The 16,164-nt window shown below is 40.8% G+C and overlaps 1 protein-coding gene across 3 annotated transcripts in view; it reads right to left on the bottom strand.

The window, feature by feature from the left end:
* Positions 1-16,164, bottom strand: part of ZNF827 (zinc finger protein 827) — a 180,804-nt gene that overhangs the window by 117,961 nt on the left and 46,679 nt on the right. For all 3 annotated transcript variants that reach the window (XM_011956882.1, XM_011956900.1, XM_011956890.1), the window contains 2 exons: positions 10,632-10,804; positions 4,197-4,677 (listed from right to left, as the gene is read on the bottom strand). In XM_011956882.1, coding sequence (XP_011812272.1) covers positions 4,197-4,677; positions 10,632-10,804 — 654 coding nt within the window. The remainder of the gene's footprint in view (positions 1-4,196; positions 4,678-10,631; positions 10,805-16,164) is intronic.

The raw sequence follows: 16,164 nt of genomic DNA, 5'->3' as shown, positions 1-16,164 counted from the left end.
TGGTTATAATTTGGAGAGTTAGAATTAAATTTTATATCTTGAAAAGTGTAGTTTTCGGAAAAAGAAATGATGTAAGGCCGTTGTTGCAGGCAGCTTTTAATCAGGCTTCTAATAACGATGACCCTCCCATTGTTCAGTGCTCTGCACTGAATCTTGAGACTTTTTAACTGGAGAAATTCCCCTGTCAGGAGGCCCCACAAGGAAACACCTGGGGCTCCATGAACACGACTCACCCAGTCCTCTCCTTCATGTCAACCTTGACCAACAGTGAGGGCCACAGGCCTATCTCGTACCACCATGCCCCGTTTCATGGTTTAGGGTGGAGACCAAGAGAACAAAACTGCACTGATGAAAACCATAGCTGTACCAAAAAAATACTGTACCAGGTACCAAGTTTATATTCCACATCAGTGGTACTCAGCCCTGGCTGCACACTAAAATCATTCTGCACGTTAAAATCATTTGAAGATATTAAAGAAAATACCAATGTCTAGGGCCTATCCCAGTGAATCATAATTTCTGGGCCCTGGCATTTTGTGAAAAACTCCCCAGCCAAGGCTAATGTGCAGCCGAGGTTAAGAACTGCTGCTGGCTATAGGCGACAAGGCACAGAATCAGCAGGAACTCAGCTCTCCACAGTCGGGTGAGCACCTATTCCCTGAACACCCTAGCCACGTGACCACTGGCTCACCTGCCCTGACATGCAATGATTTGCATATGCCTTCTGGCTTCCAGGAAAGAGCTGCTCGAACATACAGGCCTGGAGCCCTCTCAGGCCTGCCTCAGTCTAAGCTGTGGGTAAAATCTACAAAATTCATTTTTCTGTCAGCCCAGAAAGCTGCCCATAGTCTTCCCTGAATCAACTGCGATGCTGGGCCTGGAAGCTTCAGTTTTGGAAGCATTATTCTTGAAGGACCAAGCAGTGTTAAGTGGGGGCTCAGTCGGAAGAATAGCTGATAGTCTGGAGAAGGGATTTGATTTCACAATCATACACGTTAAGAAACCTCTAACAGGCGTGGGGGTGGGGGGCATTGAGAGCCCATTTAAAACAGTATTCTATCCACTGACTTTGAATCCCACTGGGTTCCATTCAATCATCTTTATGCTTAGTTTTAGTTGAAGGAGCAAGAAAGACTCCCCTTAATAACCAGGCAAGAAAGCATCAAGTGTTTTCTCTCTTTTGGAAACAAGTAGGTGTCTACACGCTTGAATTTGTCACTGTGCTCCAGTTTTGCAGACAGTGATCTGGCTGGCACAAAGATTCACAGACTCAGTGCCCACAAACAGCTGCACCCTACAGTACCAGCAGGTGCACGGACAGAGCCCAGTGAAAAAATTCAGTCCAAGAACAATGGCGCCGTTATAACGCCAAGGGACAAGGCCCGAAACTAGCCACTACTTCACTACATTTGATGACGGGAAGAGCTAGAAACTCAGCCGCAGCTCCCTGGGATTTGGCCTTTTTGTCCCTAAATCATATCCACAGACGCAGCCAGGTAGGGCACCACAGTGAGAGCGCTATCAAATGCATGGCCGGACCAACCAGAGGGTAAGTAAAATTAAAAAAAAAAAAAATCGCTCCAGAAAATGTATTCTTTTCCTTGTAACATACCTTCTCCTCTCCTGAGCTGCATTGTCACCAAGTTTACATTTACATCCAAATATGCAATATGCACACACAAAAAAATTAAGGATGCATCTCACTCCCCGGTGACTTTATAACAGGTTGCTAGGTAACAGTGCATACAAGTCAGGTTTCAGGACCTCCAGTAAGCCACCATAAAATAGCCGCATGGGTCTTTTGCATAAATAGTGTGTGCATTTGTTATCTGTTTTCTTATGCCAATTGATCAGTCAGTAAACATTCTGACTGCCAAACCATAAGCAACTCCCCATCAATAGCTAACTGAAAACACAGATCACAATATAAGGCTTTGATGAGCAATTCTTCCCCCCAACCTATCAATTGGCTTCTCCCCTTGTGTCTCTGCTGCTTGCAGTGCTGGCTCCAAGCAGCCTTATCTTATGCTCCCTGAGATTGGGTCTGGAGCTAATTACAGCATAATGTGGGCACTCAGAGCTGAGCCCAGCAGGAGCCATGCATCATACACAAGTGTTGTACCCAAAGACCAAACCTTCCCTGTTCCCGCTCACCTTCCTCTAGATTTTAAAACATCCCTGGAGTCATGGAGTAAAGGGAGTAACACCTTACTCGGAGTAATTCACCCCCACTCAGATTGCCCCTGTCTGTTAGGTAAGGAAATGTCCCCCTTTCTAAGCTATGTGATGTGAACGTGTCATTTGCATTCCTTCCCTGGGGATTGCACTATAAGGGCCCATAAAAGGAGCCCCCTTTGCTATCACGGTGGCAGGGAGGACAATCAAGGAAAAACTAGAGTTCCCCTGGAGGTGAAATCCTAAAGGATCAGAACAGCAAACACGAATGTATGAAAACATGCATTTTCCCACGTGCTCAAAAATTTTTAAATATAAAACTCAAAGTCTCTAAAAATCACGTTTTCCCCTCGATTGGAATAGAAGAGGGAGAAGTCGGGGGAGAGGGATGATGAGGAGCAGAGAAGCCAGTGTTCTTTAGAGCCACACTCAGAAACTTGGCCAATTCCAGCACAGGGCCCCCTCACGCTCATTGCCAGCTGGTGTGCTTCACTGTTATATTTTCTGCTCTTTGCCTACTTGGTTCATTTCCGGGACATCTCGTTTTCCATCCCCTACCTTTCCTCATTTCTTCCAACTAGTGTCTCCCACTCCTGAGAAGCAAAGATTTGGGGTGAGGGGGACATTCCAAAAGACCCAACTGAAGTGTGCGCCTGAGCAAAGGGACTTCAGAGTGGAGCTGAACCTCTAATTCACCTGGCAATGACATTTAGTGAAATGCAACTTACACTCCATTTAAAGGAAGGCGGTGACCAATTATTCTCCATTTAAAAGGGTATTGTCAATCTCCAAAGAGCTGACATGGCACTTGGAAATCATGGTGGGGACTGCCATCTTCACTGAAATACAGAACCAATTCTCCACCGACCTTTCCCCACCCCCTACATCTCCTTTAAAACTTAAAAATCATACTTTTAAAAGCGTAATGAGTAGCCACACAATCCTGCAACATACCTTCTCATTCCAAAAGAGAATGACAGGAAAAACAGAGTGACCTAAGACCTTGATGTCCCTGTTCAACACCACAACTTAAATCAAATATGTTGGGGAAAAAATGATAAAGAAACATCATGTACAATTTGATGGTGATAGAAAGTAATGACAACTAATAAGAATACATCTTCATAATTTATACTCCATCTTTTTTTCCCAAATGGATCAGGACAGTTTTTTAAAAAAAAGAAATTTTTTAAAATATGTGTTTTTAAATTCCACTTTACATGAGGTCCCTAGAGTAGTCAAATTCAAAAACATAAAGTTGTGGTCTCCAGGGCCTGTGGGGGAAGAGGTGAACTGAGAGTTGTTTAATGAGCTTCAGTGGGAGAGAATGAAAAAGTTCTGGAGATGGATGGTGGTAATGGTTTGCACAACAATGTGAACATACTTAATGTCACTGAACTGCGCACCTAAAATGGTTAAAATGGTAAATTTTATGTTAAATACACTTTGCCATAATAAAAAAATTTCTTGTTTAAAAAAACCTGAAAAACTTCTTAAAGACAGTTATCATTTGCTCAAATTTTAGAAGTCTATAATTCCTAAAAGTAGTCTTTGTATATATGTCCTTTAAAAATCTTATAAATTAAGACAGTAAAGAACTTGAATAATGCCAAAATGAGGTATTCCATACAAGTCCAGTGCAGAAGAGACATGTTAAACAGGGCCCAAGGTCACACAAGCAACTGACACAAGCCTGGCTTACCATGTGACCTTTCCCACCTACAGTAAGAACTCATCAAGGGGAAAAAAAAACAGAAGGAAATCAACAATCCCTACTGTTTTAAGACCCAAGCCAAAGCAATACTACTTCCAAAGGATTACACACACACAAAGTCAAGAAGAAAATGTATGGAACTGCAGACTATCCAAATTTCAAGGGACCTTGAAATCATCTAGTTCTACCAGCTTATTTTACAAATGAAAATACTGGTAGACAGAGAGAGTGAGAGAGAGAGGAGAGAGAGTGAGAGAGAGAGAGAAAGAGAGAGAGAGAGAGAGAGAATACAACCCTATTCAAGTACCTGACAGCTTCATGAGAAAATCAGACGCCATCTTAACAGAGATGTCCTGGCTGAACAATGCTGACGCACTGTTGGCCACATACTCGGAGGGGTCTTTCAGCTTTGTGTGGTTGGCGGGCCTGTCGGCAGCATTCAAAGTAAAGGAGGTGGGCAGGCCGTTATCTTCCTTGGGTTCCTCCTTCACCAGCAAAGGCGAGACGCCAGCCCCTCCCTGGCTAGTCCTCTCTGGAGTGTTAGACGTCATCATGGTCCCCACTAGCTCTGTCCCTCCTCCTTCCCTTTGCTGCCCCAGGCAGGCACTGTCACTGAGGTGGGGAGATCCCTTGACATCTGGGTCTGGGATCTCCTCCTTCACCTTGGCTTCTGTCCTCAGGAAGTGCTGATGGCAACGCATATGGAGTTTCAGGCTGAAGTGGCGTGAGGAAGTAAAAGGGCACAGCTGGCACTGAAAGGTCTCTCCCCGATCCTGATGCTGATGAACCTGACGGAGAAGCAAGAAGAATGAGCTAGCCACCGTACATTTATGGAAAATGCCTTGCTGTAGATCCAAACTATTCATCAATCATTTCCTCACCGGGCAAAGGGCTGGCGTTTGTACCGCAGAGCGTGTCATTATGGGGCTCCAGGTAATGAGGCCAATCCCTAAACATAAAGTGGGTCCCCATAGGTTAAGAGTCCATTATTAGGGCCACACTCACAACTGAGGATGCAGCCGGCCAATGGATGCTATTTTGGGTAGCATCCCAATATTCTAGTCATCTGATCTCAGTTGATGTCTTTGGAGAAAGTATTATGAACCCAGCACAATTCAAACTTACATAATTACTAGTTATGGGTGAAAAGAGGTAACCTGTCAAGTAATTCCTCTCACAATAATGACACTTTGTATGTATTCAATTTTTTGTTACCCAGAGAATTAGCTATGTTTTGCAAACATAATTTCAATTCTCAAAATGCTGCTCTTAGATAATTAAGAATGTAGAAAATAATGTCTCCAGGGTATTCCCGTTTCAAAGACAGAGAAATTGAGGCCCCAGAATAAATGGATTGAGCGAAATTACATACAAAAAAAAAAAAAGCAAAGTAGGAGAAAAACCAAGGTCTGACCCTCACCAAGTATTCTGAGCAAGAGGAAACCGATTTTTCTAAACGTGGCTATAATATCATGCTCCAGATTCTGACGTCTGCAATGAAAGAATGCAGACTTTTAAATCCAGTTCCAGTCTTGCATGCACACGATACCTGTAAAAATTGGGAGAAACTTTTTTCTTTCTGTCACTACCAAATTTAGTGCTTAAAAAAGTGAGGAAATCATTGCATTGGCCTGAGCCAGGCTTTGAGCTGGCAGGTGCTCATAAGCTTGTAACTTCCCCATTCATCTCTGCCAATGCACTTTAGTGCTGACCTGCTACACTCTGCTATTTCAGGACTGGCCCTCCCTTAAGTAGAAACTGCCAATTGTGTAGATGTGGGCCAAATGATTTGGGGAGCTGTGTGATCTGAACAAACAAGTAAGTGATTGGAATCCAAAAGCAAAACAAAACTGACACCTCCTCTTTTAGGGGTGACCTAAGCAGGACTCGAACCCAGGTCTCACCAAGGTTAAAGGCTCATGGGTTAATCCGTTGAGCCACCTGGCCCCTCTGGGTAGGTTTCCTTTCCAAGAGAGCAAGTTTTACAACAGCTGTTTATGCATTCTGAATGCAATCCAAAAGCATTATTCACCAGCCAAAACATACTTTTAAATAATGTTAAGTGACCAACAAAAGCAAAGAAATTAAAAGTTAATGGTGAGATCCTGTCGCTACAGCACCCCACTGTGGCTTTTTGAAAAAAACAACAGAAGAGATTCTGGGTCCCCCAAAGCATGAGTTTCTCAACAGAAATAGCCATATACACTTAAACCCAGTTAGGCAAAGTCCTGATCATGAAAAGGCTTTTCCTCTGCTGGGGTGGAGTGCTAGGGGTGGCGAAACACACCGATTGTCACCAGCTATTAACATCACCCCTTTCTGTTCTTTCACAACAAAGGGATTTCACTGGGAGCTGATCATTTCATTTGCTTTCTCACAGAATCCCCACCATCTCCTCCAACCAACAGTCCCACAGGACCCTGACCGGTGCTGCCAAAAGCATGCCCCAGAACCAGGTGGTAAAGGTCACGGGGCAGAGAGCTTCCATCGTCCCTGAGAGCAGTGCAGTGGGGCAGATCCATTTCAGAAGTGTCTTTACATCTACTGACCCAGGAGAGGAGAGGAGCTAATCCAAGACCAGAAGCTCCGGAAGCAGCTTCTGGAAGGAGGAAAAGGACAGACAGAGCGCGAGCCCAAGTTCTAAAATCAAAAGGGAGCCCTGGATTAAAAACAGTCTGTGTGCATGTATTTTATGTGACTTCTTTTCCACGAGATCCTGGCCTCGTTATATTTAGTTACGGACAAATTAGTGAAGCTTTAAAGGAAAAACAGTGGGTATTTTGTTGACTTTTGCACTTAACAGATTTTTTTTGAGCTACACCTTCCCAAAGGGACTATATATCACATTTGGCCTTTGAGAGAAGTATTAGCTCTATCCTCTGACTGTAGTTTTTCCTCCTTCTCTCCTGACATTCGAGCACTTTTCTGTCATAATTTTTATTCTCTTTAGCTTGACATTTGCTTTAAAGACCCTTTTAGTCTACTAAAATGAAGAGATGCTTCTCTAAAGCACGTCATTCTTTCTAGGCCATGTTTAGGGGCTCACCTACCCCCTGGTCATTTCACATAAACAACCCATATCAGGTGCTGTTACATCATTAGGGCCATCTCTTCACCATTGGGGCCATTTCTTGGTAGCAGTTGGATGCTTGGGTTGTGGTATTTCAGAGCTTGGGGAAATTTGGGGAAACCTCTACTTCATCCCTTAGTAGGGGAACAGGTGAGGGCCTTCACGAGAAGTTACAGCTCCTTAAATGGCAGACCTGAGACTACTAGAACTGAGTACCCTGACTCTTGGTCAGTTTCGTGTCAATACTTCACCAGTGTTCTCTGTCTTAGCAGTCCTCCTCACCTTTTCTGTTCAATTTTAGTTTATGAATTCATGCTGAATTCCTGTAGGTTCACTTATCCAGGAAAATTTTAAAGGACTTAATGGAAATCTGAGATAACCCTGAGGAAGCTGGAGGCCTTTATAAGCTCCTTCCACAGCAGGTCATAAAAACATATGCACAATATATTATGAAGGAAAGGTGGGCTAAAAGAACCTACAGTGCCTAGGACATAATAGGATAGAGTAAGTACTATAATACAAATACAGTAAGTACTATATTTGTTGAACAAAGAAAGTAGAATCCCATTTTTCTTTAAAAAATCGATACACCAATATAGAAGAATATATATCAAAGTGATAATGGTTATTTATCATTCTGGGTGATGGGATTAAGGATCAATTTTATATTCCTTTGTTTATCAGTTTTTCTAAGTTCTCAGCACTAAAGACAGATCACAAAAAAGGGAAAGGGAAAAAAATTTATTTTAGAGTAATTTTTTATACCATTTCATTGATTATTTTTAAATGCGAATAAACATTAATGTATATTCAGATGGTTTTCTGATGATTACTGTATTAGCTACATTTACTGAATGTTGTTTCTCCAGGCTAGGCACTGTATTAAGTGCTTTATGTACATTATCTCATTTAACTCTTATAACAACCTCATGAGACAGACTATAGGATTATTTTCTCCATTAGTGGAAACAGAGGTTTGGAGAGGTTAAATGATTCCTTCAAAGTCTCACAGCCCCTAAGGTGGAACTGAGATTCTAACTAGGGTTTCTCTGACCATACAGTTTGAGATCTTAATCTCTGGCTACACTGACCCCACTTCTTAGGCAGAATTCATTTAGAAAATCTGTCCACAGCCGGACACAGTGACTCACGCCTATAATTCCAGTACTGCGGGAGGCCGAGATGGGTGAATTGCCTGAGGTCAGGAGTTCAAGACCAGGGTGGCTAACACGGTGAAACCTCGTCTCCACTAAAAATACAAAAATTAGCCAGGCGTGGTGGCACACGCCTGTAGTCCCAGCTACTCAGGAGGCTGAGGCAGGAGAATCACTTCGAGCCGGGAGATGGAGGTTGTAGTGAGCCGGGATGGCGCGATTGCACTCCAGCCTGGGTGACAGCGCTAGACTCCGTCTCAAAAAAAAAAAAAAAAAAAGTCTGTCCATTCACATTTGTAGTCTCTGGTGGATGTAGCAGAGGATATCTACCCATAAGACTACAACCATTATATTTCCAGGTAGACTAGATTTGCAAAATGTAGCAAAATTAAAGTATGTTTCAACAAATAAAATCATGAATGCTTTGATTAAAAAAAGAACAGCCAATAAGTGAGGTGGAAAGCAGGGACAAGAAAGAATATGCCATTTGATAAAATTAAACTTGCATGAGCTTTTCTCACACTTCCCGTATCAAAAGCTCAAGTCATAGCTCAACAGGTTAGGACACCATGAGTTTGAATAAAGTAGTAATTTCACACAACGGCTTTATCGTCCTGGTTATTGATTTGTTCTGAAAGCATTCTAAGACCCCACGACCCGCAAAGCCCTTGCAGCTCTCATCTGTGACACTGCCATGGCCGGCCGTCTGTGTCATCAAGGCACCCAACTTATCTCCCTGTAGTTTCAGGGTCAGTAGTTCCTGCTATTGAAAACCCTGCTTTTTTTCCGGGTTTATAAATAGGTTGTTTTAAGTGACCCCGAGCTGAAACCAAGCTTACAAGGTATCAGGCTAGACGCAAGTTTTCTGCCCGCTGAAGCTTTAAATTTGCCAGACCTAATTTCTAAACACAGCTTAGGAAATAGTAACTAAAACAAATTTTCATTTTAAAGGCATTTCTTTTGAAGTCTCATCCTACTAATGAAACTCAACTTACAGGTTTAAAATATAAGTTTTTACTTTGGGAAGACGTGACAGAGGATGAGGAGGGTTAAAGTAAAAACTAAGTCGGCTGAGTAAAATTCAGCCAACCAGAACTCCTGGTTAAATGGATTCTGAAGATGAAGGGCATGCTACTCCCAGGAGACAAAGGCAAATGATAGAAAACAAATTACATCATGGATTTAAATTTTTTTAATCTTCCAAGCTATTTCCTAAAGTCAGTAGAGGTTCTATCTGGTCACACGTTTTTAGAGCTATAATTCTGAAGAGTGATTACGGATCTATTTAGAAGGATTAGATCGCAAGATTTCCAAATAAACAAATACCTAAATTATGTCCATACATTATGCTTCTTATGGTAGGAAAGCAAACACTTTATAAATAATGTCAACAGTCAAATCATATCAAAAATATCAGTGAAGATATGATTGCTATTAAGACGCTCAATGATAGTTATTAGAATTAAATAACTTCCATTGAAAATTCCTGTGTCAGACATGTGGCTAATATTCTCTCTTTAAATACTAATGATAAGTCTTCCAGACAAACATTATCATTCCCATTTAACAGATGAGAAAATTCAGAGTCTAAAGGTTAACTTGCTCAAGACCACTTAGCTAGTAAGTTGCATAATAAGATTTCAATTCAGGTCCATCAAATTCAAAAGCCCATGCTCTTTTGATCCCATGAGTTTCCTCCTTGATTTTGAGACAAAACCCTTCGCATTAATGGGGTCAGCTAAAAAGATTTCCATCTAACTAAGTTTTCCCCATCTCACATAAGAGGGACTCATGGATTCTAGTCAACTCTTCTGTACATGTTTAGTGTAGGTTTGAGCTCCCCAGTTGTTTTTAATAGGACATTGAAAATTATGTCCTTGGATGTTTGGTAAATGTAATCCTGGGAATTATGATAGCTCAAACAATGACAGCCTCAAGGAGAACTACAGTCTTGTTAGAAAGGGCCCCAAGCCTCCCACAGGGCTAAATAAAGTTAAAGGCCAGGTGCCTTCAATGTCTTCATGCCTCCTACATGGTGTCTCTGCGTGTTCCTCTGAGTTTGCAAGTTGGAGGGTAAGGCAGTAACAGACAAGGGCTCTCTCTCCAGGAAGGGGAGCAGGTTCAAGAGCCCTCTCTTTGGTGCTCAGTCCAGCAGCTCTTCCTGAACTTGGCTTTCCCTGCTTCTTGCTGTTCCCCAACCCTGCCTCTGAGTGCCCCAAGAAATGCGTCAGCACACAGGCCAGGCAGGCTGCTGCTCCCCTATAGGAGAGGACCACCCTTCAGTAAATACATTATTTGGATATTGAAGGTTCTCTCTGCCTTTAAGTTCTTGGCTGCAAAGTGGACATTAACACCTTTCTGTTGAATTCTACCTTGCTACACGGAGTACTGTCATCCACATGCTCCATCAGTGAGGTGCCCTCCCTCGGCCAAGAGGGAGGTCCCCCTGCACCAGACCATGTACAGGAGCCCTGGCTGTGCCTGCCTCTCCAGGAGGTGCCGTCGGTAGGTGGCTTACCTTCATGTGGGATTTGAGATTGTCCTTGCGAGCACACCGGAATGGACAGAGCGGACACTGATGACTTTTTAAACCTGTGTGAATCACCATGTGCCGCTTCCAGTAACTCTTCCTTTTAATAACCAAACCACATATTGGACACTGGAAAGGCTTTCCACTTTCCTCTTCTGAGGCTTGGAAGAAGGAGAAAGGAAGGAACATTAAGGAATACAAAAAGGTACATTGCATCTGGCATTAATTCACATACACTGCCATATAAAAAGCACTAAAAATGATTTGGGGTTTTTTCTTGACAATTCCGAGATTTCATCCATAAGAAAGTTTTAGTACTGCTTTTCTTCAGGTAGAAACCCATATTCATCTAGTTACTTTCATCTGGGCTCCATTTTCCGAAATCTGATCATCCTACCTTGTGAAAGTCTGACTTCCAAAGGCCATCCAGCACAAAGGAAGACATCTGCCAAGGGGCTTCGCCCGGCCTGTCCTAACTCAGGGCCCAGGGGCACCATGCACAGTCAGAGAAGCCTGAATGCAGGGGCTTTGTTTCCTGAAGGAAACTGTCAGACTCAAGTGCATGTCTGAATTCCTGAACTTGTAAAACAGTGAGAAATAAAAACAAATCACATGGGACAGAGAATAATGCACTGCTCCACACTGAAAACCAAACAGGTATCATAAACCTCACTCTCTGAACTCCAGTGGAGACAAATTTTTGGATCCCTACTGCTGACTTGTTTAGTTGTGGCTTGAGCAGATGCTGCTGCCAGTGTAGCCATCAGGGGGCCTTAAGGTCAGGGTTTTTGACCCTTTTATTTCTGTCCCTTTGGTAGGTACTAACAATACGTGCTGCCTTCCTCTGCACGGTGACTGGGCTTTGCTGACCACTTTCGGAAGAGCTGCAATGGGGCCACCACAAATGCTCTAATCTTTCAAGAAATTAAACAAACCAGTTGCCTCCTCCAAAGAAAGCTAAAGTCGCTCTCAAAGTGAAGGGTCTCTGTTGTGACACTATTGCTAAACTTCCAGTCTACCAACTTACATTGCTCAGTGCCACACTAGCCTCTGCAATTTGAGGATAGAGGGAGTAAAAATAAGCAGAATCAAGGGCTTAGACATTTCTTTCTTAATCATAAGGAATCAGAAATATTTCAAAACCAGTTAAATGACTTGGCATATGTGCCCACAATAAAATATAGAAAGCACTTTTTAAAATGAGCTAGATCTACAGACGATGATATAAAAACATGTCCAGGATATTAGCATTGGTGGATAAAGCAAGATACAAAACCATATATCCAGGGTGATTCTATTTTTGTTTTCTAAAAAAATGGGAATCAGTCACAGCGAAAACCATTAGGTGAGATATTAGCAGGGAACTTCATAAAGGATGGATCAAGTTGACAACACCTAAAACCACTAATTAATCTTAACATTACTAAAAATGGGGCAGATACCGTGTGCCTTCTGATGTCATCTGTGAAATGTCCTTATAAAAAATTAAACAATCCTCTATATAACTAGCCCTTTATTGGAAATACAATTGATTTTTTTAAAAAGTTTTAAACACACCAACGGGATGAAATCAGCCAAATCTATAACGTGTGAATCCCTCAGGACAAATGACCCAGTTTCTTCAACATGTAAATGGCATTTTCAAAAGAGAAGAGGTTATGGAAAAATAAAGACATAAGAGATATATACAAAAAAATGCAAGGTGTGAAGCTTATTTGGATTCTGTTTAAATAAAACAACTGTAAAAGGACATTTCTCAGATAATTGAGGAAATACTGATTATAGCTTAGGTGTTCCAAAATATCATTTAGCAATTGTTATTCCTGTTGGATGTGATAGTGGAATTCTGGCTATTTTTTTAAGTCCTTATCTGTTGAAGATATATACATGGAAGTATTTACAAGAAAGCTGACCATGATGTCTGGGATTTGCTTTAAAATACTTGAGAAAAAATAAAGGGAAGGAATGGGAAGAATGGCATGAATAAATGGAACAAACAAAAAATGGTATCTTTTTATTTGCATAAAAACTTTCTGGAAGCATACCCAGGAAAACACTAAGCAGTTAACACTGAAGGACTGTGGATTAAAAGGAAGGAATCAGGAGGGAAACTTGTGTTTTCATTTCACATCCTTCTGTACTATTTGAATTTTTTAATGTACACGTTACCCTTCTAATTTTAAAAGAAAATATTCCCAAGAGTATACTTTAAAATAATCTCATCATGTATTTATTGGGTCAACTGAGTCTCTACATACAAAGGAACACTTCAAATGGATATGGATGGAACCAGAAGGTTCTGGAATAAAGTTAGAGCATTCCAAAAATGAAGTTTTACTAATAAAGGTCTATTGGTTAGCTCAACCATGCAACTTGAAAAAGAATCAAGTCTGGAAAATCTACTTGTGATGTGTTCCACCACATGTATTTCCTTTTGTAATTGGGCGAGTAAGAGGAAATGAGGGTTTCCTTTTACTCTAGGAAGAGCACACCTTGTAGACACATATAAACAAGCATTTTTATTAACCCCCTGTAGCTTTTCTGCTGTCTGTTTTTGTGAATTGCCTCTGCCGATCTGGAGTCCTATTCGTAATTATGTCTCTCGTCTTCTATCCTTCCTTGTCATTTCCTCCACCCTGATATTTTGATCATGAAGACTACATGATGAACAACAGACTGGAGAGAAAGGACTGAATCAGGCCTCTACGTGAAATTACTGTCATACACTACAGGGAAAAAAATCGTAACAATGTCTATTTGGGGTTGTAAGAACATCAAAATAATAGGAAAGAGATAAACGAACAGGCTGTCATTGATCCCCATCTTCAAGAAGTATGTCCCACTATCAAATTCCTAAACTACCTAATTTTACAGAAGTGTCTTGAAGAGGAGAGAAAAAGTGAGATGTCTTCCACTGACCTGAGATTTCATGGCACACCATAGCAAGGCAATAAAAGGGCATTAGCTGAAAAAATGAACTCCGTCGGCTTGCCCTCACATCTTGCCTTGCCTAATGTGACCAATGCGTTTCCTATTCTTTCTGAGACCCACAGTCTTCTACTTAATCAACAATTCTTTATTTCAAATGTATTACAGAGTACATTACATTTAACCCTGCATATTACTATTTCATATAAATCCATTTAGCTATGCTTCCTTAGTTTTAATTAGTACCAAAATACACGAGTTGGGAACAAACTAGGGTGCACTTGAACTGACTAGGAAAAAATTTAACACACAATGAAGAGAAACTAAAAACACACACAATGAAGCGAAACTAACTGCAAGAAATGCAGTCAAATAGCTACACTATTATAATTTTTGAAATTTTTAACTGATCACAGCAGGAAAGGAAGACGACAGAAACCAAATGATAAAAGAAACCCAAGTACCATGATTGATTTTCACCTTTGGCCAGTAATCTCCCCGATAACATCTGCATTTTTATTTATTCAAGAAATAAATTTCATATTTTAGTAGGATGCTCTCCATGTGTTTATGATGTTGTTAAGTACTTTAAAGAAGAGAGGAAGTAAGGTTGTATTCTATTTCGTATGCCAAACTATTTTCAGGGAACTGACAGCTGTAAATTTCACTTAAAGTTAGAACCTAATGAAATATGACCACTTCCTCAGAATGAACCATACACTTTTGAGGCAATAGGATTGAAATGTTCATAATTTTGCCTAGTTTACAACTGCCTAATAAATAACTTTTCCCAAGTATATCACTAGCTACTTATTATCACTGCGAACAACACTAAATTCCACCAAATGCTAAGAGAACCAGTGGGATGAATAGCTGCTAATCTGCTCCTCTGGAGATAACTATTCTCTTCATAGGCAGTAATATTATTGGAATAAAAGAAATAATGAATGTGCATAAGATACCTGTCACGTAGTAAATAGAAGCTACTTGTAGTAGCAGTTGTTGTATTAAGAGTAGTGACAATAAACAAACTCTAAACATGCCTTGCAAAGCTGAAAACTCACCATCAGAGCAGATGTAAATCTAAACAACTAACATCACATAATAAATACACTGTTCAGAGCTTGGCCCAACATGGTAGTTTGTCACTGGAGCCAATATGAAATACATAAGCAGAAGTCCATAGTGTGGTTCAGGTAGGGTCTGGCTCAGCCTAGACAAAATACTGATGGACAATCCAGTCCAGCAGGGAAAAAAAAAAAAGACATGGAAAAGATAGTAAAGAGTGGAGGGAGGAACTGGCTGCAGTAGGGCCTGGAGGTCCTTACCTTTGTGTCTCTAGCACCCAAACAATGCCAGGTACAACATATAATTCAATAAGTGTGTGTTAGACCATAAGGAGATTAAATGAAAAAGGTTGGGTTAAGGGAATAGAGAGAAGTGAAATGAGGGCTAGAAATGAAAGGAAAAGATGCAGGAGGCTCCCAGTAAGTCCCAATGGAACTTGTGTTAGGCCAAGAGTGTGTGTATGCCTTTCACATAGTGCCCCAATACACATTCTAAATGAGTAGATGGATAAACAGATAAATGTTCATGTACTTAGACCTCAGCTATTTCCAAAAATGAACCTGGAGCAGCTTATATTAAAAATGCATATGGTATGACTACATCATTAATAAAGTACAGTGATATATGCTGAACTATTTATAATGAACAAGATCTACCCAAAGCAGAGATGGTCTTGTGGGAGGCTTGATAGTGAATTTTAAGAAGCAACATTAAACTCAAAAATTGGGGGAAAAAAAGTTTGTTTTGAGTTAATAAACAGAGTTTTAAAACACTGAGCAGTAAACACAAGCAAGGAATTCTAAAACAGGAAAGGATCTTGCCGATCATCCAGCTCTGTTTACAGATGAGGATACTAAACTGAGGTGGTATGCCGTGAGTCTCTCTACTAGTTAGTGGCAGAACTGAGATTACAGCTGATCTCTTCACTTCTGGTTTGCTGCTCTACCCTATTGCCTATGCATAAATCCCCAAAACAACAACAAAACTTCATTGGGCCAAAAAGAAAATTTTTTTTTTAAACCACGGAGGGTTGTAGTAGCTTAACTGTTTTAACACAAAGGTATTTTAAAAACAAATGTAACTGTTTTGTAGGCTTTGAAATCAAACTTCCTGTTGTTCAATCCTATGTGGTGATTTGCAGCAGGTCAACATAACTTGCAATTGGATAGTGTCTGCATATAGACCTTACCATAAACTTAAGAGTTCAAGATGCCTGGTGACCTTGGGTCTGCATAACCTGTGCATTATCATGGTCTTCATTCTGGACCTACTAACACTGCTAGTGCACATCTGTGTCGGATGACGACCCATCTTCCTTCCTAACAATACATATGGATTTTAAATCTTTTCACAGAATTGCTTTGTCATGTGTCTCAAATGCTATTTCATGGTAACAAAAACAACCTAGATTAGCAATGGATATCCCTGGGTTTATCTGTTATTATGGACGCAGACTTTATTAATGCCTATTTTAACTAGTAAATATTCAGAGAAGTCTGATATCTAGAGCCATACTAAGTTTAAA

Source organism: Colobus angolensis, unplaced genomic scaffold (genome assembly GCF_000951035.1).
Source record: "Colobus angolensis palliatus isolate OR3802 unplaced genomic scaffold, Cang.pa_1.0 Scaffold111, whole genome shotgun sequence".
NCBI lineage: Eukaryota > Metazoa > Chordata > Mammalia > Primates > Cercopithecidae > Colobus > Colobus angolensis.
The sequence above is the reverse complement of the archived record's forward strand: the minus strand, read 5'-3'. Positions and strand labels throughout refer to the sequence as shown.